The sequence below is a fragment of the Rhinoraja longicauda genome, chromosome 4, assembly GCF_053455715.1.
Source record: "Rhinoraja longicauda isolate Sanriku21f chromosome 4, sRhiLon1.1, whole genome shotgun sequence".
Lineage (NCBI taxonomy): Eukaryota > Metazoa > Chordata > Chondrichthyes > Rajiformes > Arhynchobatidae > Rhinoraja > Rhinoraja longicauda.
Window position 1 is genome coordinate 14,590,645 of NC_135956.1, and position 23,476 is coordinate 14,614,120.

General features: G+C 43.1%; 1 protein-coding gene across 1 annotated transcript in view; it reads left to right on the plus strand.

Annotated features, from left to right (window-relative positions):
• LOC144592999 (cyclic nucleotide-gated channel beta-3-like) overlaps window positions 1-23,476 on the plus strand; it is an 85,833-nt gene that overhangs the window by 4,734 nt on the left and 57,623 nt on the right. The window contains 5 exon segments of the mRNA XM_078398414.1: window positions 3,618-3,786; window positions 8,465-8,631; window positions 11,867-11,932; window positions 11,935-12,078; window positions 16,849-17,057. Of these exon segments, the coding sequence (XP_078254540.1) occupies window positions 3,618-3,786; window positions 8,465-8,631; window positions 11,867-11,932; window positions 11,935-12,078; window positions 16,849-17,057 (755 nt within the window).

The following is a 23,476-nucleotide window of genomic DNA, read 5'->3' on the forward strand; positions in this document are numbered from 1 at the left end:
TGAATATAAATATATGGGATAGGAAAATCCATAGGTTATTTATAAAGAGATATAACCATGATATTAACCAAGAAATTCATAACAGAATCAGTTTCAATGCAGGATATCATTGAGCAAGGTTGCATAATTGCCCCAACAATCTATTTGTTAATATTCTGTATTTCAACTTTAAATACCTTCCTGTCATAAAATCATTCATCCCAGAGAGAGCCATTATTAAATGTATTCTTAATATTTCAATTTCTCCTTCTACAGCCCTTGTCCAATGGTGCATTAGCCACTTCATTATGGGGAGAGTAATGATGCTCTACATCTACTTAGATTTCATTTCAAAGGGGATCAAACATTTCAGGAAAAATGCTAAAACAAAACTGATAAACACATCTAGTCACATACATCTGTACAGAAGTTTTGATTGTGAGCACCATTTTCCCACTGCACAAACCCCTACATCAGCAATAATAAGACATCCAGTGGTATGAACATTGAATTTTCTAATATTAGGTAACTTCTACATACAGTCCTTCCCCCCCCCCCCCCCCCCCCCCACCCCTCACCCCTTCCTCCATTAAAGGTCGATTAGCCAGTTCCACAGTTCGCAATGTTGTAACCTTCTAGGGATCACACCGTCTAGCAACAATTGGCCTATCAAGGAACCACCCTGCCTGAAGTCATCTGTTGCTGGCTCTGCTTTGTCCGGTCTATTTGTGCTTCCAGCTCCCCCCCACCCCCCACCCCCCCCCCCCCATCAATCAGTGAAGAAGGGTGCCAACCAAAACGTCACCTATCCATTTTCTCCAGAGATGCTGCCTGACCTAATGAGTTACTCCAGCATTTTGTGTCTATCTTTGGTATAAACCAGCATCTGTAGTTTCTTTTTTATTATATTCTAGCAGTAATAGTTCTGTCATTGTGTGGCACAGATAATAAAGGAAAAATAATATTCACTCAATGAAGATTAAATCAACTCAAGTTTTATATTGCAGAGGCTTTTCATGAGAGAGATAGTTGGGTGAACTGGTTTTGGGAGAGATTATTAAAGAAAGGACACAGTAACCGAAGGATCACATACCTGCAATGAAACGTCAGGGGTCTTTAAAAGAACAGAGATATGCACTTGCAGGTATCCAACATGCAGAGTGAGCGATAGAGCCAGAGAAAGGAAGGCCTGTAGAGTCAACCCTCACAATAATGGACCATGGGGGAATGGTGTCCATATTGCCAGTTGCCCGCTATAACCAAGTGAGGGGCGTAAACATAGAAACATAGACAATGGGTGCAGGAGTAGGCCATTCGGCCCTTCGAGCCAGCACAGCCATTCAATATGATCATGGTTGATCATCCAGAATCAGTACCCCGTTCCTGCTTTCTCCCCATATCCCTTGATTCCGTTAGCCCGAAGCTGCTACTGTAAATCCAACTATCTCTTGAATACATCCAATGAATTGGCCTCCAATGCCTTCTGTGGCAGAGAATTCCACAGTTCTATTCCACAGAGAATTCTAAAGTTTGACTCATCAGGCTGGAGAGCCACAGAGCCCCTGGCCTGACACACGATGTGCGAGGGATGGGCCCGGTACTCACGCCGCATTTGTGCTGCTCGTTCTCTCTGCTCCTGCAACCGGTAGTACATCACCTGGCAACAGTTCATTGGGTAACTGGCAGAAGTGGAGGGGAACAGCGCAACGGGAATCCGCTATAACCGAAATCCGCTATATCGGCGAAATGTGTGGGAAGGAACTGCAGATGCTGGTTTAAACCGAAGATTCAATGGGACAAGCAGTATCTCTGGAGAGAAGGAATGGGTGACGTTTCGGGTCGAGACCTTTCTTCAGACTGTCTGAAGAAGGGTTTCGTCTGGAAACGTCATCCATTCCTTCTCTCCACAGATGCTGCCTGTCCCGCTGAGTTACTCCAGCTTTTTGTGTCTATCTCCGCTTTCGAGAGGTCCATTATCGCATGGGTTTACTGTACTACTATTTATTAAATTATTAGCCTAAGAATTCAACTGACACAGAAACAAAAGCGAGGAGATTTTTCTTTTCAGAAGCCTTAAGCAAATTCTTTTCAGAATTCCTGAGCAAACTCATTTATATTAAGACTTCTATTCACAAAATGCTGGAGTAACTCAGCAGGTCAGGCAGCATCTCAGGAGAGAAGGAATGGGTGAGGTTTCGGGTCGAGACCCTTCTTCCGACTGTCTGAAGAAGGGTTTCGTCTGGAAACGTCAGTCTGAAGAAGGGTCTCGACCCGAAACGTCACCCATTCCTTCTCTCCTGAGATGCTGCCTGACCTGCTGAGTTACTCCAGCATCTTGTGAATAAATACCTTCGATTTGTACCAGCATCTGCAGTTATTTTCTTACACTCTTATAATAAGACTGATTTATTATGTGTATATTACTGCACAACTTGCGAAGGAATGGATTGTTTATCACTGTCCACAGCTGATCACTTTTATTTTAAATTTCTATATTCTGCCAGTGGTCTTTTGCCAATTTCAGGAAAGTTGGGTCTGTTATGGGTTGCAATTAACACACCAAATTTCTAGAAGCAAGCAACTGCAGATGCTGGTTTACATAAGATGCTGAAGTTACTCAGTGGGTCAGGCAGCATCTCTGGAGAACATGATGTTCTCAGAACAGTCTGACAAATGATGAAAGAATGGGTCGACTGGACTTGTATTCACAGAAATTTAGAAGGATGAGAGAGGATCTTATAGAAACATAAAATTCTTAAAGGATTGGACAGGCTAGATGCAGGAAAAATGTTCCCGATGTTTGGGGAGTCCAGAACCTGGGGTGACAGTTTAAGAATAAGGGGTAGGCCATTTAGGACTATGAGGAAAAACTTTTTCACCCAGAGAGTTGGGAATCTGTGGAATTCTCTGCCACAGAAGGCAGTGGAGGCCAATTCACTGGACGTTTTCAAGAGAGAGTTAGATTTAGCTTGGTGCTAACGGAATCAAGGGATATGGGGAAAAAGCAGGAACGGGATACTGATTTTGGATGATCAGCCATGATTATATTGAATGGCGGCGCTGGCTCAAAGGGCTGAATGGCCTACTCCTGCACCTATTTTCTATGTTTCTATGGGCATATTCGTGGATTTACATGTTAACATTTAAATCCTTTTATCCAAAACTCTAGAAAGACCTATAACCAATGTGATAAAATCACAGATAAAAGTTTGCAGTAAATATGGGTACATTTGATTGCAAATACCTTTCTGTTAATGAGACATTTTTAGCATTGTGTTCATTTCATCAAAACAAAATTATATGCACTAATGATAATAAGGAACGTGAGTTTCACATTTGTCCACCCTAAATGGTCACATTCTACCAAAACAATGCTCAAATGTCATTATTCCTTGAAAGGAATCCATTACCAATTCTCAGAGATGCACTTTATTGCTCTAAAGCAATCAATAATTTATCTGTCGTGCTGATGTGCTGAATGGTTAATTTCTAACCACAGTTGAAAGCGTAAAATGATATATTGAACCAAGGCAAGGCAATTTTAAAGTATTAAATAATAAGTTCCAACAAAACTATGAGTTTCAGGTATGTGAAACATTTTCCTTAACACAAAAAATAATGTTTCTTTTTAACAGCAGCAACCACCCAACTTCCTCTTCCTTGGAAAAGTACAACAAGGTCAACATCATCCTTTGAACTAGCAAAGTCCCATGCAGGAAGTGAAGCCACCCCAGAGCTGTCATTTCAGGGGCATGAATCAAGATTACACATTGATCCAGCACCAAAGGACGATGAAACTGAATTTAAGTAAGATTATTAATGTTACCATTCAATTAACATTCATTATCTCCCTTACATATATTGATGTTTGGGTTGCTATTAGATGTTACTATTAAAGTGCTACTTTAACTCTGATTGAGTAACCAGAGGAGGTAGTTGAGGCAGGTAGTACAGCAACATTTAAAATCCATTTGAGCAGGTACAGGGATAGGAAAGGTTTGGGGGGATGTAGACCAAATTCGAGCTAATGGAACTGGCTGAGATGGGGCATCTTAGTTGGCAAGGGCGAGTTGGGCCAAAGGACCTGTTTCTGTGCTCTACGACTCTATATGCTGCTTGACCAAAGTTCCTCAAGCAGTTTAGTTTTTTTGTACAGCGCCTAAGTGCAGGCTCGCCTCCTTAAAGAATGGAGTTTGTCTTCTGTGACAGTTTGAAGATTATATGTCCTGATACTCGTGCACACATTTACCAAATTCAATCTCATTGGTGTGATTGGCACTTGTAAAGTTTGGACTGCTAAGTCCAATGTATAACCAACTGGCTTTTCTGGAAGTTTCAACATTTTGCATCCTGTATAGTTTAACAGGATTTCCACCAACCGTGAGTTGGTGTGAATTATCCTGAGGTGCCAGGAATTATTGCCACAACAAGAAATTCATCCTGAAAGAGATCATCGTTTCACTATCCCTGATTGGCATCCAAAGAAGACAAAAGATCCTGTGCTCTTTTTATTGCTGGGCCCATCCGCTTCATCAAAGAGGCATAAGATCAATCGGCCACTTCACCCTGTTTAGGAGAAGCTCCACCGCCAACTCTGTAAATCTTAAACAACAAGCACAAAGTGCTGAAGGAACACACTGGGTCAGGCAGCATCTCTGGGGATTATGGATAGATAGGTGGTGATGTTGCAGGCGGAGACCCTTCTTGAGACAGATTGTATTAGGGGAGAGAATACTGCCAAAAGAGAGGAAGGTTGGGGCAAAGCCAAGCAAGTGATAGGTGGAATGATAGGCACTTTGTGTTTTTGCTCAAGATTCCTGCATCTGCAGTTCCTTGTGTCTACAAATCTATAATCACGTTGGTGAATGTGGGGCCAGTTCCACCAATTTTGATAAGATTAGCTATCTTTCTCTCTTTTCTTGCTTTGTTATAAACCTCAAATCTTTTTTTAAATGAACATGCTTTTTATTTTTTTCCGAGGATATTTACTAATTTCTGAATTATATTGGATGCTTATGGCATAGCAACAACTAATGAGCTATTTCTCAGACCAGGCATTCTGTATGAGTAGCAGAATTTGGAGAAGAAATTTGTCATAAAATTACAAACCTGGAAGCCCTAATTCTCCAATTTTAATTCAAATTAGCAAATGTGGGAGGGAGGGGGAGGAGGTCACAGAACATGGCCAATGGGCTATGATTTCCCAATTACAACCTGATGCACTTTTCATTAGGAGAAAAGTCAAATTGGCGAACCAGCTGAGAAAGATACGTATTGTGATAGTGTGAAATTTTCTGAGTGCCTGTGCCACACAATGGGTTTATCATGCAGCAGTCATTTTGTCCAATAATTATGTGTAGACCATCCTCAATTATTTGCACAATTATTTCAGTGACTTGATAGATCATGTGTAAGTCATGTTACGAGAAGTCAGCAGCTATGAACAGCATCAGATCTCAGAAATAAAACAATCCTTAATGCAATGTAGCCTGGAATATTTCTGTTAATACTTTATTCAGTGTTGTATAGCCTTTGGTATCTATTAAGCCAAGATGTTTATTTTCTGCAAATCAAATATATGCATATATTTGACTTTCCTGACTCAGCTAAAATCTGACTCAAGCCTTTTATTCTTCCCATTATGGCAGTCTTCAATTAGCCTCTAAAATGCTCTCTTATTCATATTCATATCTCTTCCTTTTCTCTTTCACGTTCTCTTTCCTCTCTCCCATGCTCCCTCTTTAAAAACCTCACAAACCCATTATGTTTTTAAGTTGTTTCTCAGGCACAGCATTAGCATTTTCCTTTTTTTAATTTCTGAAGCACAGCAAATTTTAGCTAGATTAGTCTAGTTTTAGTGTATTGTGATTGTATCTGTACTGGGATACAGTGAAAGCAAAATAATCTTCATTTCAGAAAAAGACACAAAGTCCTGGAATAACTCCACAGGCCAGGCAGCATCCCTGGGGAACATGGATAGCTGACGTTTCACATCGGGACACTTCTTCAATGGTGCCCCAATCCAATTTGTCACCTGTCCATGTTCTCCAGACACACTGCCTGACCAGCTGAGTTACTACAGCATTTTGTGTCTTTTTTTTGGTAACCCAGCATCTGCAGTTCCTTGAATCCACAATTTTCATTTCCTTTTTTTCAGCCAAACACCATAGATTGGAATTTTTTGGTTAGCAGTCCTTCTGCTAGGGTTGCTGGTGGAGGCAGACACAATAGTGGCATTTCAGAGGCTTTCAAATAAGCGGATAGATAGGGAATGGAGAGCTATGGATCACAATCAGGGCGAGGAGATTAGTTTAACCTGACATCGTGTTCTGCACTGACGTTGTGAGCCTAAGGGTCTGTTCCAGTGCTGCACTGTTCTGCATTCTATTACTCTATGCCTCTATTATATAAGGTACATGTTCAAATTTCACTTTTTTACAGTCTTCTCAACCATTTTGGCCACATTGAAAGATTTGTGAACTTGCAGCCAAGTTGTTGGTATCTCTTTAAAATATTATCATTATTTAATTTACATCATCTCCTCTCATTATTCCTACCAAAATATGTAATTTCTCATTTATCTGCATTCAGTTTATTTTACATTGTTCAAAATGTCATGCCATCTGCAGTTTAGGAATTATGTCCTCCAGACTCAACTCCAGGTCATCAATACAGAGCAAAAAGAGCAGTGATCCCAAAACTGAACCCTGTGGAAAACCATGTTATCTCCAGTCATTTTAAATGGCCAATCCAATTTATTTTAGTTTAGTTTAGTTTAGAGATACAGCGTGGAAACAGGCCCGTCGGCCCGCCAAGTCCGCGCCAACCAGCGATCTCCGTACACTACCTCTTACCTACACACTAGAGACAATTTACTATTTTTATCGAAGCCAAATTAACCTACAAACCTGTACGTCTTGGAGTGTGGGAGGAAAGCAAAGCATCCGGGGAAAACTCATGCGATCACGGGAAGAACATACAAATTCTGTACAGATAGCATCCATAGTCAGGATCGAACCCAAGTCCCTGGTGCTATAAGGCAGCAACTCTACCACTGTGCCACCGTGCCGCCGCCAATTGTTGGAACTGGGGTGGCCGTTCAGTTTCTGTACCACCTCCCTGAAACATGTTCAGTTCCGAATCAAAATACTTAATATATCTTTAAATTATTGCACCACACCTCCCTTAACCCACTTAATTCATGGATCATAATTGTCCCCTCCCCATCTTCAATTTATTTTCCACTTTAAATCTGACATAATGGCATTTGTGCTTTTACATGACACTACTTGTCTGTTAAGGGCCAGAGGGTTTATTGTTTGCGCACAAATGAGATTTTGATTGCTTAAAGTTAGAGCTTAATTTAAAATTTGTTTTGCAGTCAACAGAAGTCAGTTTGCATACAGCACCTCGGGGTACATATTAAAAGGATCAAAATCCAATTTACATGGCTGACATACGTATTTTAAAAAAAGTATGGGGGCATGCAAGGTTTCTTATGTTTATGGAGATATTAATATCTCCATAAACATAAGAAGCCTTGCATGCCCCCATATTTTTTTGAACTAGTAAACTGAGATTCTGAATTACCATGGGTGTTTCTTTGATTAGATATTAGCCACTTGAAAATGAACTCACTCTACATGTATCAAAAACATTGCCTTGGAAGACATTATAATTTGATTAAAATATTGCAATTAAAAACTTTAAAGGAAAATAATCCAAACACCTTTTTCCTCATGGTTAGCCATCCAGTTTGATAGGTTTTGTTACATTTTGTTAGAAAAATGTCATGTATTATCTGACATCCCGTTCCAAATTAATTAAATGCAGGTTTTGACTATTGTATTGAGATAAAATCTCAATAAAAACATCGGGCAAAGGAAAATGAACTTGCATGCTTAATTTTCATAACATTATATTTTAAAACTATTTCTTGCAAGGACTGCTATTTTATCTGCTTAACAAGCCATTTGTAAAAATAACCTGCACCCACGTTTTTTGGAACTAGAATTAAAACATTTGAGAATATTTTAGCCCTTCAATAATCACATGCACATAACCACAAAGATAATAATTAACTAATTAATAGCCTGCACCATGAGTTTAGAGTTTAGAGATACAGTGCGGAAACAGGCCCTTCGGCCCACCGAGTCCGCGCTGACCAGCGATCTCCCCGTACACTAGCACTATCCTACACACTAGGGACTATTTACAATCTTTTACCAAAGCCAATTATTCCTACAAACCTGTATATCTTTGGAGTGTGGGAGGAAACCGGAGCACCCGGGGAAAACCGACGCAGGTGACGGGGAGAACGTACAAACTCCATACAGACAGCACCCGTGGTCAGGATCGAACCTGGGTCTCGGGTGCTGTAAGGCGGCAACCTTACCGCTGCGCCACCTTTTTGTAAGGTTTGCTGAATAACAGATATTGTAAAACCTAGTTAACTTTTATCTTCATAAATATTGGTATTTTGCAGTAATTCACCCAGTGGTCAATCTGAGAAGCCGCCACTTGTATTTGCCAGTGATTTTGCTGATGCACAGCTCCAGAGCTTGGTGATACGAATGCGGCAAAGGACTTCTCTGTACAAGGAGAAGCTGCTTGATCAGGGTGGCTCTTCCTCAGATGAAACTCTACCAGCCAGTAAGTTCTACTATTGACGGCGAAGATCCAGTTCCTAATGGATTTCATAGCATGCAAACATTAATCATCTACGACAATTAATCATGTAAAGTTATGAGCAATGTGTCTGGAGATAACATTATATATTAAAACGATCCATGTTCAGAGATCATAATATTGATGTCTTTTGTTACGGGGCTTCTTTTCGTCCCACAAATCGTGGTTACAAGTGTTCCATTATGATGTAAGGTATCGTTGACGGTGCTTACAAGTAGAGGGAAGAGATCCACTGACTAGGCATATTGATAGGCCCATGTATGCTCCATGTGCTTCAGCGACACAGCTGGTTGAGCTGCTGCCTCACAGCGCCGTAGGCCCAGGTTCAATACTGACCTTGGGTGTTAAGTGTGTGGAATTTAAACATTCTCCCCGTGATCACGTGGGTTTCCTCCAAGTGCTCCAGTCTCCTCCCGTATCACAAAGACACACAGGTTCGTAGGTAAATTGGCCTCTGTGAAAATTCCTTTGATATTCAGTTTCAGTTTGAGTTTACTTTTATTGTCACGTGTACCGAGGTACAGTGAAAAGCATTTGTTGTGTGTTGCAAACCAGTCAGCGGAAAGACAATACATGATTACAATCGAGCCATTGTACAGTGTACAGATACATGATAAGGGAATAACATTTAGTGCCAGATAAAGCCAGTAAAGTCCAATCAAAGATAGTCCAAGGGTCACCAATGAGATAGAACCACTGAGTAGTTCAGGACTGCTTTCTAATCGATATGGTGGGAGTGGATGAGAAAGTGGGATAACATAGAACTAGTGTGAATGGATAATCGATGATCAACATGTACTGAAGGGCCAGTTTGGAAGCACCACGATTGATTTTATGCAATTGCAGTTGCTAAGGCTTAGGAAGATGAAATTGGACAGGGCCTTTGAAGAATATAAAGTGAGCAGAAAAGCAGGCAATTAGAAGGGTCAAGAGAACATGAAATGTCATTGGCAAGTTAGATTATAGAAAATCCCATGGCTTTTTATATGTGCGTTAAAAGCAAGAGGGTAACTGAGGAGAAGGTGTGACCACTCACATCAGTCAGCATGAGTTGGAGGAGCATATGTGCAGGGAGATTGCCGAAAGCTGTAAAAATAATAGTGCAATAATGGGAGTTTTTATCTTTAGTTTAGTTTAGTTTATTGTCACTTGTACCAAGGTACAATGAAAAGCTTTCATTGCGTGCCAACCAGTCAGCGGAAAGACAATACATGATTACAATCGAGCCATCCACAGTGTACAGATACATGATAAAGGGAGTAACGTTTGGTGCAAGATAACGTCCAGTAAAATCAATTGAAGATAGTCCAAGGGTCTCCAATGAGGTAGATAGTAGCTCAGGACTGCTCTCTAGTTGTTGGTAGGATGGTTCTGTTGCTTGATAACAGCTGGGGAAAAACTGTCCCTGAATCTGGTGGTGTGTGTTTTCAACTTCCCCAATATTGACTGCGTCTCTCACAGTATAAAGGACGTGAATGGGTTCATGGAATGTTCTGCCAGGAGAAAGCAGATATAATAGTGGCATTTAAGAGGCTTTTAGATAGGCAGGTGGTTGCTTATGCAGGGAATGGAGTTACATGGATTAAGGGCAGGCAGAGGTGATTTGTTTATCATGTGAACATCATGTTCGGCGCAGATATTGTGGGCTGAAGGGCCTGTTCCTGTGCTGTGCTACTCTATGCATGCTAAACTACTCCCTCAAAACGTTTGCCTTTTTTTAACAAAAAGAAATATCTGCAGTACATCTAAGGGCATTTAAGGAGTAAACTCAATGTATAAGCAAAATCTACCCGTTCATTGAATAATAGCCGGTTAATCGAAACATACAATAATTGCAGTCCAACAATGTAACTAAAGATAGAGCAACATGAGATGGAAACTTGAATGAAAGGTTTCTCCCAAGAATGGATTGGAAAGGTTTCGAGGGATATGGACCAGGGCCGGGCAAATGGACCAAGCTTGGACAGGGCACCTTAGTCGCCATGGATGATTTGGACTGAAGAGCCTGTCTCCATGCTGCATGATTCTATAAACTAAGAGAAATTAATTTATTATAAACAAAACAACTCCATAATTTTTAACCTCTGGATCAGTCGATAGTAATGTACTCTGTCATTTTCGTGCACAATGACATAAAATTAATCATCATTGAAATGTAGGATAGATACCCTTTCAAAACAAAACACCATTGCTAACAAGACTCTCTAATTGCATCCTGAAAGGAACACAAATTAACGCAAAGTGTCTATTCCTAAAAAGTGTTAACATAGACGGAACTTACAAAGTTCATAGTTTGGAATAGATAGAGACAAGTCAGAGTAATAGTCACCAATACTGCGTAGAAACAGGCCCATCGGCCCAACTTGCCCACACCCACCAACATGTCCCATCTACACTAGCCCCACCTACCTGCATATGCCCAACATCCCTCTAAACCTGTCCTATATCCATGTACCTGTCTAAATGTTTCTTAAACGTAGCGACAGTGCCTGAAGAATGAAGAAGTAGAATGAAGATCATAAACCTGAACCCTATTTTCTGTTTCTTTCTGTACAAAAGCTGCCAGAAAATGTGGAGTAATTCAAAAATTATTTTTATTTTCGAGTTCCAACATCCACGGTATTTTACTAATGTGCTAAAAGAGGCAATTTTGCATGTTGTCTGTCGTCAGGCATCCTTCTTCCTCAGTTGCAAGATAGTTTTAAGTAATCTGTAAAGAACATCTGTCCTGAGGTAATTCATCGAGTGATACTCTGACTCCTAATAATTAATGCCCTGCACAGTAAGAATGTTGAACATTTCTTTATAATTAACTGACTTCTTGCACCAGGGATTAATTTGAGAATTGAATTTCTTTAAAATGTCAACTGTATCCTACTGAAGATCCACAGGTAACTGACTATTTTTTAATTATACTGATAAAGATTGTGAAATTGCATTTCATGTTATTTTTATATATGCAAGGGGATGGAAAGCTTACAGCAAATTTTGAAGTTAACGAACCTAAAACATTGGCAAGGATTGGCAAGGAAAACAGCTTTTAAGATTGATATACACAAAATGCTGGAGTAACTCAGCGGGTCAGGCAGCATCTCTGGAGAAAAGGAATAGATGACGTTTGGGGGCGATACCTTTCTTCAGACCTTTTAAGATTCAGATTGTTTAAGATAGATATAATTATATTTCTTGTATTGCTTAGCACCCATCAAAAAATCACCACCACCAAAGGAGGACAAAGGTAAAAAGGAGGAAAAGAAACCAGAGGAGGAAAAAAACCGGAGGATGAAAAAGATGGGGTCGAACATAAAGAGGAAAGTTGCTGTGACATGATTGCCTGTAAATTCAAGAAGCCTCCAGTCAAAATGTTTATACAGCATCTACAAATACCTGAAAGCATTGATACATATTCAGGTAACTTGCTGCTAATCCAAGACATTTTTAAACTGTAGATTGAATGACATTTTCTCTCCGAGGCATTGGGACCTCCGTGCTCAGGATGTGTTCCCTGCAAAAAGTGGAATTGGCGCTCAAAGAGGTTGTTAACGTTATGCATAGACTATGATAACAAGCTTACACCATGGAGGAATCGCTGGGCTGTGCTGCCAAAGAGGATGCAGCACTTCTATTGTATCCAACAGGATGTGAAGAGAGACTGTGGGATGCGGAGTGTCTTTCAACATGTGGAGGCCATGCTTCAACATCTCTGGCAGAGGGTTGGGATTCACATCAAGTTTCTGGCAAGTAGCCTGCCGAAAGAGGGAATGCTTTTTTTAAACCACAGCGGGTTACGTACCTATTAGTGCTGAGGTTCCAGGAGAAAGATCACAGAAACGGATCAGTACTCTGCGGGGAAGCAGGTTCTCAGTGTAGCGAAGGAAGTGACTTAAATCTAAAGCATATACAATGATCCAACTGCAGAGTTCTATCTAAAAACTGCTTTGTTCAGAAATGCAGGTGGCACTGTACCTCATTAACTGGTTGACAATTTAAAAAATAAACAGCCGTTCCCGGTGGGTGAGAATATTGAATACACAATTCAGCATTCTCGCAAGAGCAAATCGGAATCATTTGGCAGTGTGATTCATAGATACAAAAAGTGGTGAATAGTACCCAGTCTATCACAGGTACTGACCTCCCCACCATCGAAGGGATTTACAGGTCGCTGCCTCAAAATGGTAGCCAGCTTCATCTGAGACCCACACCTCCCTGGCCGCACACTCATTCCACTCCTGCCATCGGGAACTCGATGTGGTAGCCTGAAAACTGTAATATTCAGGTTCAGGAACAGCTTATTCCCTACAGCCATCTGGTTATTAAACACTACAACCTCCAAATAAACTCTGAACTAAAGAGACTTGGGAGCAATTGGTTTTGTCTTTTTGCACTGTAATTGTTTGTTTGCTTTTAAATGTATGCATGCATGAGTGTATACAGTACAAAAATACACTCAAACATACACACACGCACACACATGTATATGAAACTCTCTTGACTACTTACAAATGAGTATATTTATCTCCAAATGATGTGATTATGGTTGTGACTGTAACAAAGGTACCACCTGCAGGCTACATTGGGAATTGCAGTAGGAATTGCAGTGCAAATGTTTGTACAAAAAGACACAAAGTGCTGGAGTAACTCAGTAGGGTCAGGCAGCGTCTCCGGAGAATATGGATAGGTCACATTTCAGGTCGGGAACCTTCTTCAGGTCTGAAGAAGGGTCTTGACTGGAAACGTCACCTATCCATGTTCTCCGGAGATGCTGCCTTTTTCCTGCTGAGTTACTCCAGCACTTTGTGTCTTTTTTTGTAAACTGGTCTCTGCAGTTCCTTGTTTCTGCAAATGTTTCTAAAGATGCTGTACAGAACTCGAACATTACAATGTAAGGAGTGGCACAGAACAGTTGGTGGAGAGTACAGAACCCAGAAATTGTTGCAGCCGGTTTTTTTTCTATTTATTTTTAACCTGGAGGCTCCATTAACATTTTATTTCCCAGATCTCTCAATGAGGTGTATATGATGCTAACATGCACAATTCATCACAGCTTATAGAAGTATTGCAAGCATGTTGTTTAATGGATTTTGGAGTTGGCTGGACAACACCATATACAGAAAACCAAGGTTATCCCGAGACTCAGTAACCCTATATTGAAGACTATTTGCGTATTGGCATTGCTTTGTTATTGTCACGTTGTCTGAGATACAGCGAAAAACGTTGTTTTATGTTATCCGGAAAAATCATGTCATGCATGAATACATCAGGTGTGCTAAAGTGAAAGAAAAGGAGTGCAGAATATAATGCGGCACTGTGGCACAGCAGTAGAGTTGGTGACTAACCGTACCAGAGACCTGGGTTCGATCCTAACTATGGGTGCTGTCTATGGGTATGGAGTTTGTATGTTTTCCCTGTGACTGCCTGGGGTATGGACAGGTTTGTGGGTTAATTGGCTTTGGTAACCTTGTAAATTGTCCCTGGTGTGTAGGATAGTGCTAGTGTATGAGAGTGTAAAAGATTCACAAAGTTGTTGCCAGGACTCAAGGGGCTGAGTTACAAGGAGAGGTTGTGCAGGATGGGACTTTATTCCTTGAAGCGTGGGAGACTGAGGGATGATCTTAGAGAGGTGTGTAAAATCATGGTCATAGAAATGGTGAATGCACAGTCTTTTCCCTAGGATTGGAGGATCATGAACTAGAGAGCTAAGGTCCTGAAGAGCTGTCCTCAATTACTATCTATATCATTCGTGACCCTTGGGCTATCTTTGATCGGACTTTACTAGCTTTACTTTGCACTAAACGTTATTCCATTGTGTATCTATACACTGGAAATGGCTCAAATGTAATCATGTATTTTCTTTCCGCTGACTAGTTAGCACGCAACAAAAGCTTTTCACTGTCCTTCGGTACACGTGACATTAAACTAAACTGAACTGAAAAGTTTAAGGTGAGAGGGGTAAGATTTAGCAGGAAGCTGAAAAGGTATTTTGTCATACAGAGCTTGGTACATACATGAAACAAGCTGCCAAATGAAGTGGTTGAGGCAGGTGCAATAACACCAGTTAAGGGACATTTGGACAGTTATATGAAGAAGAAAGGTTCCGAGGGATATTGGTCAAATGTGGGCAAATGGGAATAGCGAAGACGGGCACCTCGGTCGGCATGGACAAGTTGGGCCGAAGGGCTTTATACAGCATCTACGAATACATAAAAGCATTGATACATACTGTGCTCTATGACTACGACTATGAAAATAATTTCTGCTGATGTTTCTCAGAGACCGATTCCCAATTCTAAGCAATAGAATCTTAAGCAGTATCCATGCAGCTGTCAAAAATTTGAATTAAAAAGTGTAGTTCACAGTTCCTATCACCTGAGTTTGGAAACTGAGCCGTACACATACAGTAGCTCCAGTTTCTACCGAACTTGCTCCAAAGTGTTTGAAATATCCTCTCACTACAAGTTCTTAACAAAAACCTTTTTACACAATAATTCAATAAAGTAACTGTTGAAGATGTAGTACATATAGGCAGAAGATAGACACAAAAAGTTGGGGTAACTCAGCGGTTCAGACAGCATCTCTGGAGAAAAGGAATCGGTGGCATTTCAGGTCAAGACCCTTCTTCAGACTGTAGAAGGGTCTCCACCTGAAACGTCACCTGTTCTTTTTCTCCAGAGATGCTGTCTGAACCGCTGAGTTACCCCAACTTTTTGTGTCTATCTTCTGCCTATATGTACTACATCTTCAACAGTTACTTTATTGAATTATTGTGTAAAAAGGTTTTTGTTAAGAACTTGTAGTGAGAGGATATTTCAAACACTTTGGAGCAAGTTCGGTAGAAACTGGAGCTACTGTATGTGTACGGCTCAGTTTCCAAACTCAGGTGATAGGAACTGTGAACTACACTTTTTAATTCAAATTTTTGACAGCTGCATGGATACTGCTTAAGATTCTATTGCTTAGAATTCGGCTTAAACTAGCATCTACAGTTCCTTCCTACTTATAGGCAGATTTGTCGTTCAATTCTTCGGCCTATATGGTACTGCATTCACTGACATCGTCTTAAAAGCTTTGGAATCCTGTGTTTACTGACAAAGCCCATTTGGGTTAATATTGCCTTTAATGACCCATATGCAAAATTAGACAATAGACAATAGGTGCGGGAGGAGGCCATTCGGCCCTTCGAGCCAGCACCGCCATTCAATGTGATCATGGCTAATCATTCTCAATCAGTACCCCGTTCCTGCCTTCTCCCCATACCCCCTGACTCCGCTATCCTTAAGAGCTCTATCTAGCTCTCTCTTGAATGCATTCAGAGAATTGGCTTCCACTGCCTTCTGAGGCAGAGAATTCCACAGATTCACAACTCTCTGACTGAAAAAGTTTTTCCTCATCTCAGTTCTAAATGGCCTACCCCTTATTCTTAAACTGCGGCCCCTTGTTCTGGACTCCCCCAACATTGGGAACATGTTTCCTGCCTCTAACGTGTCCAACCCCTTAATAATCGTATACGTTTCGATAAGATCTCCTCTCATCTTTCTAAATTCCAGTGTATACAAGCCTAGTCGCTCCAGTCTTTCAACATATGACAGTCTCGCCATTCCGGGAATTAACCTAGTAAACCTACGCTACACGCCCTCAATTAGCAACCTGTCTCTCTCCCTAGAAGACTAACATGATAAACCAATGGATTGGAAATGGTTTCCTGACACACAGCCACTTCCAATCCATTTAAACTCCTGAGCACTCACAAACCTGACCTCTGAAATAACAAAGTCTAGACCATTGCGACTGAAATGTGTAATACTTTAACATGAGCAACTGCACCATAAGATAATTGAAAAAAAAGGCAAATTCAAAATATTTATCCTGATTTTAAATACCTTTGTTCTAATTATTAAATAATGTAGGATGTCCATTTAGAAAGGAGATGAGGAGGAATTTCTCTAGGCAGATGGTGGGGAATCTGTGGGATTCAAAGCCACAGACAGCTGTGGAGGCGTCAATGGATATTTTTAAGGCAGAGTTTGACAAATTCTTGATTAGTATGGGTTTCAAGGGTTATGGGGAGAAGGCAGCAGAATGAGGTTGAGAGGGAAAGATAGATCAGCCGTGTTTGAATGGCAGAGTAGACTTGATGAGCCGAATGGCCTAATTCTGCTCCTCGAACTAATGATTGTGTTTCAGATCGGCTTTATATGGTATGGATGTCTTTCGTGGTGCTCGCCTGGAACTGGAACTGCTGGTCTATTCCAATGCGCTGGGCTTTCAAGTATCGGCCAGCATGGATTCTTCCCTTCTGGTTAATTGCGGATTATATCTGTGACTTCATCTATCTGCTGGATATGTTGGTGTTCCAAGTCCGCCTGCAGTTCATGAAGCAGGGAGACATAATAGTAAGTTTAATTTTCAGCAGCATTTGTATAACCAGTCAATTACATTACCCATGTGGTCATAAGTGATAGGAGCAGAATAAGGCTATTCAGCCCATCAAATCTTCTCCGCTACTCAATCGTGGCTGATCTATCTCTCCCTCCTAACCCCATTCTCCTGCCTTCTACCCATAACCCCTGACCCGTACCCATCAAGAATCTATCTTTCTCTGCCTTAAAAATATCCATGATATGTGAAACAGCCCAATAGAACATAGAACAGTACAGCACAGGAACAGGCCCTTCCATCCACAATGTCTTTGCTGAACATGACGCCAAGCTAAACAGATCTCATTTGCCTGCACGTGAATTATACCCCTCCATTCTCTGCACTTACATGTGCCTGTCCAAAAGCCTCTTGCATACCGCTATGGTATCTGCCTCCACCACCACCCCTGGCATCACATTCCAGGCACCCACAGTCTGTGTAACAAGTCTTGCCCGCACATTAAACTTTGACCCTTTCACCTTAAAGCTATGCCCTTTGGCCTTCTCAGCCCAACATGCTCCACACAAGTCTCCTTGCAACTGTCATGTAAATCTGTCAAGATAAACCTTAGTTCCATTCTAACTCATAACCAGTCCTCTTTTGAATGCAACTGCTCGACACTATTTCCTATGGTAGTAAGTTCCATATTCTCCCAAATCATTGGGTAAAGTGGTTTATTCTGAATTCCCGGTAAAAGGGGCGGCTTGGAGGCTCAGCGGTAAAGTTTGCTGCCATACAGATCCAGAGACATGGGTTCAATCCTGAATACGAGTGCTGTCTGTACGGAGTGAGTACGTTCTCCCCATGAACTGCGTAGGTTTTCTACAGGAGCTCCGGTTTCCTCCCACAGCCCAAAGACGTACAGGTTTGTAGTTTAATTGGCTTGGCAATATTGTAAATTGTCCTTAGTGTGTGTAGGATAGTATTAGTGTATGAGGATCACTGGTCGGCGCAGACTCAGTGGGCTAAAGGGCCTGTTTCCACGTTGTATCTCTAAACTAAACTAAAAAAACTGGATTTCTCGGTGACCATTTTATCAGCATTGCTTGATAACATCTAGTTAATCTCTTCCTCACAAATGGAAAAATTCTCCCTCCATCCTCTTTATCCAAAACTATAATCATTTTGAAGATCTCCATTCAGTAATACCTTACACTTTTCCTCATGGCAATGTTTGTCTGACCCAGTCAGTTTTCATTGGTCGATACAGTATAGCTTATATAGATTATATGAATTAATAAAATCCACAGTCTTTATCACAGCTTTGGGGAATCAATAACTCAAGGGCATTGGTTTAAGGTGGGAGGGAAAAGATTTAATTGGAACTCAAGGGGCAACATTTTCACCCAGTGTATGGAACGAGCTGCCAGAGGAAGCGGTTGGGCCAGGTACGATAACAATATTTAATTACATTTGTACAGGTACATGGATAAGAAAGGTTTAGAGGAGTTGGCTGCGCCTAACGGCTGCGGCTCTCTGGCAGTCTGTTGTCTTTTTTTCTTTTTTTTTGTTTGTGTCGGTGTTGGGATGGTTTTTGTTTCTGTTTTTGGCTGTGTATGTGTGGTGGGGGTGTGTGGTGGGGGTGTGGGGTGGGGTGGGGGGGTGGGGCGGGGGGAAACCTTTATTTTATTAGGTCTCTTCCCCGGGGCGCGGCTCGGCTGCGGGCCTTAACATTGCCGGCGCAGCTCGGCTGCGGGACGTTTCAGTGCCCGGTGCGGCTCGGCTGCGGGCCTTAACATTGCCGGCGCAGCTCGGCTGCGGGACGTTTCAGTGCCCGGTGCAGCTCGGCTGCGGGCCTTAACATTGCCGGCGCAGCTCGGCTGCGGGACGTTTCAGTGCCCGGTGCGGCTCGGCTGCGGGCCTTAACATTGCCGGCGCAGCTCGGCCGCGGGACGTTTCAGTGCCCAGTGCGGCTCGGCCGCTGGACATAACATCGCCCGGTGCGGCCGCGGGACGTTTCAGTGCCCGGTGCGGCTCGGCCGCGGGACGTTTCAGTGCCCGGTGCGGCTCGGCCGCTGGACTTAACATCGCCCGGTGTGGCCGCGGGACGTTTCAGTGCCCGGTGCGGCTCGGCCGCGGGACGTTTCAATGCCCGGTGCGGCTTGGCCGCTGGACTTAACATCGCCCGGTGTGGCCGCGGGACGTTTCAGTGCCCGGTGCGGCTTGGCCGCTGGACTTAACATCGTCAGCGCTGTTCGGCCGCGGGACGTTTCAGTGCCCGGTGCGGCTCGGCCGTTGGACTTAACATCGCCCGGTGTGGCCGCGGGACGTTTCGGTGCCCGGGGCGGCTCGGCCGGGGGGCCTTCCATCCCCTTGCGGGGGCTGTGCGTGTCGTTTGCCTCGGTAGGGGTCGAGCTGCCTGTCCGTGGGTGCGGGGGGAAGAGAGGGGAAGTTTTGTTGCCTCCATCACAGTGAGGGGGTGTTTGGAGTCACTGTGATGGATGTTTGTGTTGGGGTCGGGTGTCCTGTGTTCTTTTCTTTTTGCTGTATTTTGTGTGACTGCTGAAATTTCGCTCGGTGTTGTGCCGAGTGACAATAAAGTGTTGTTATGTTATGTTATGTTATATTGGTCAAACGCAAGCACACAGGACGAGATTGAATGGGCGTCTTGGTTGGCATGGATGAATTGGACTAAAGGGCCTGTTTCCTTACTGTATGACTCAATGGTTAGGTGACTGTAATAGCCCTACTTGCCCACGCCGACTAACATGCCCCATGTATATTAGTCCCACCTGCCTGCGTTTGGCCCATATCCACTTAAACCTGTCCTATCCATGTATCTGTCTAAAAGTTGCGATAGTACCTGCCTCAACTACCTCCTCTGGCAGCTCGTTCCATATGCCCACCACCCTTTGCATTAAAAAGTTACCCCTCAGGTTTCTATTAAATCTTTCCCCCTCACCTTAAATCTACGTCCTCTTGTTCTTGATTCCCCTACTCTGGGCAAGAGACTCTGTGCATTTACCTAATCTATTCTCACGATTTTGTACACCTCTATAAGATCACCCCTCATCCTCCTGTGCTCTAAGTAATAAAGTCGTAGCCTGCTTAACCTAAGTGTTGGCATGCTAAAACTTGCTACAGTGTCCCAGAAGCACCAATGGAGATATTAAGTCAAAATTCCCCTGGTCCTGAATGTCATTTAGTGACAATTGCACAGACTTTTCTTTTCTGGGTAGGCCAACAGGGAACCAGAAAGGTTCAAGAAGAAGGCTTGCCGCCAGCTTACCACGAACACCTGGGAAAGTAAATCAATGCCATCTTTCCCAACAAAAGGTGACACAGTGGCGCAGCAGTAAAGTTGCTGCCTTACTGCCGGGTTCGATCCTGACTACGTGTGCTGTCTGTACAGAGTTTGTACATTCACCCTGTGAATGCGTGGATTTTCTCCGGGTTCTCCAGTTTCCTCCCACACTTCAAAAACGTATAGGAATTGTCCCTACTGCGTAGGATAGTGTTAGTGTATGGGGATCACTGGTTAGTGCGGACACGGTGGGCCGAAGGGCGTGTTTCCACGCTGTATCTGTAAAGTCTAAAGTCTAGCAATACTGTTATATTACAAAATCTGACTTGATTGTGAGTTCATAATGGAGCTGTGCTTTTAAATGTGGTGAAGATTTCTGCCTGTATTCACACAACAAGCTCCAAGCTACTGTCACTACTGTGTGAAAATCCTTTCCTTGTCTCTGCTCCAATCCTCTACTAATTATTTTAATCAAAACCCCATGGTGACCCTCAGGTAAGGAAAGTAGATTCCTAATTATTCAGCCTCGGCCTCTATTCCGATGAAAATAACTCCATCTTATCCAAATTTTCCTCTTAATGAGGTTTAGCTCATTTAGCTGAGGTTTTGGGGTGATAGAGATTTCCTTATGCATCTCCCCAGCTCTCTCTCCAGCACATGTGTCAAGCTGCATCCTAACAAGAGTTGTATACTTGTCCGGTATAAACTTCCTTCTCTTGCACTCTATGCCTTGGCTAAGAAAGGAAAAACAAACCACGGTGGGCCGAAGGGCCTGTTTCCACGCTGTATCTCTAAAGTCTAAAGTCTAGCAATATTGTTATATTATATTATATTAACCTACAGAAATGCTGCCTGACCCGCTGAGTTACTCCACCACATTGGGTCTCTTTTTTCACCTAATCTATCAGATTGTTTATATTCAGTGATTATGGACATCATCTACTTCTGTTCCTGCATATGATTCGATATGCTTCCATTTATTATGCATTCCCTTGCCTTGGCACAACCCCTAAATGCTTTGCTTCACACTTCTAAGGTTCCCTGGCCCCGGTCCCAGCCTCCCGTCACGGGAGTGCCGCGGTGCACGTAACGGCGGACTTGCATGACTACGAGTTTGTTTTCCTCCGGCGAGATTCCCACCGGCCCCTTCTGCAGCCGGTCTACCAAGGCCCGTTCCAGGTGCTTAAAAGAGGGACGGTCTCCTTCACTCTGCAAGTGGGCACCCGACAGGAACTGGTCTCTGTCTCCCGGCTTAAACCTGCCCACTTAGACCAGGACCGTCCCGTTCTGGTGGGTCAACCTCCTCGCCGGGGCCGCCCTCTGGCCGGCCCGCCGGGTTTCCCAGCTGCGTCTTCTCTCCCGCCGCCCGGCCCTCAGCTGCCCCCGGTCGGGTTTCCTCTGCCCCCTCCAGCTACGTCGCCTCCACCGGAAGGGCCCTCCCTACCTTCCCCTCCAGCGTCGCTCCCATCGCCTCCACCTGCAGGGCACTCCCGGCCTCCCTCGTCGCCGGGGGTGCCGGCCTCCCCTCCCCGGACCCGTTTAGGTCGGGCGGTCCGGCTGCCCATTAGGTACCGTACCGAAGGTTCTGGGGGGGTCATGTAGGGACATAGGGATTGGCTGTGAGTTCGAACCCTCGGTTTGGCTAACGATGTCACGCGGTGGGCCAGCGTGGGAGAGAGGGTTAGTCTAGTGTTGAACTCAGTCCAGTAAGGACGTATTCGTTGGTTGTCTATAGTTGTGAGTATTGCGTTTGTTACGGGGTTTTTGCCCATGCAAATAAACTCCGTCTTCAACACTCACCCGCTTCTGGACTCGCCACAAAGTTCTATTTACCAGTTGACCAGACAATCTACATCTTTCTAATCAAATTTAGGTTTAGGTTTATTATTGTCACATTTATCAAGGTACAGTGAAAAACTTTGGTTTGCAAGCTATCCACACAGATCAGATATACCATACATAAATACCAAAGATAGAAACAAGATTCTGGAATAACTCAGCGCGTCAGGCAGCATCTCTGGAGAAAAGGAATAGGTGACGTTTCAGGTCAAGACACTTCTTCAGACTGAGAGTCAGGGGAGAGGGAAACTAGACATATGAAAAGGTTTCAGAACAAATCAAAACCTGCACCGATGACCAAGGAAATGTGGAGTCCACAATGATCCATTGTTGGCTGTTGAAGAGGTGATAACGAAGGGATACGAACAGTGAAACTAGTGGGATGACTAAGATGGGGGGAGTGTTTTGAGTCATTGACTCATAGAATGTAAAAACAGGCCCTTCGGCCCAACTTGCCCACACCAGCCAACATGTCCCAGCTACACTAGTCACACCTGCCTGCGCTTGGTCCATATCTTTCCAAACCTGTCCTATCCATGTACCTGTCTAACTGTTTCTTAAATGTTGGGATAGTCCCAGCCTCAACTACCTCAGCTTGTTACCCTTCAGATTCCTATTAAATCTTTTCCCCTCCACCTTGAACCTATGTCCTCTGGTCCTTGATTCCCCTACTCTGGGCAAGAGACTCTGTGAATCTATGATCTACTCTTCTCATGATTTTTTACACCTCTATAAGATCACCCCTCATCCTCCTGCGCTCCAAGGAATAGAGACCCAGCCCACTCAACCTCTCCCTACAGCTCAGACCCTCTAGTCCTGGCAACATCCTCGTAAATCTTTTCTGAACCCTTTCAAGCTTGACAATATCGTTCCTACGGAGAGAGAGGGAATGTGAGGGTTACTTGAAATTAGAGAAATCAAGAGTCATACCACTGGGAGTAAGCTTCCCAAGTGAAATATGAGGTGCTGTTCCTCCACTTTGTGCATGGCCTCACTCTGACAGTGGAGGCAGCTTACAGCCCAGCGGGGAGAATATTGATCTCTCTAATTTCAAGATCCTTTTTCAGACTGAGTTATATCAGGCAGGGGATGAGGATGGTGATTCCAACTTACGTTACATCTCACAGAACGTAACCCTTACAGTAAGTCGGGAAGTACCTGTAAATGTTTAAACAAAAGCAGAATACTGCAGATATTGGAATGCAGATTGCTGGAAATATGAGCAGTAAATGCTGGGAGCAGTCTTCTTATCAGGTAATATCAGTGTACAATCAAGTAGAGTCCAAAAGGCTTTTGGCACTTTGGCCTTCA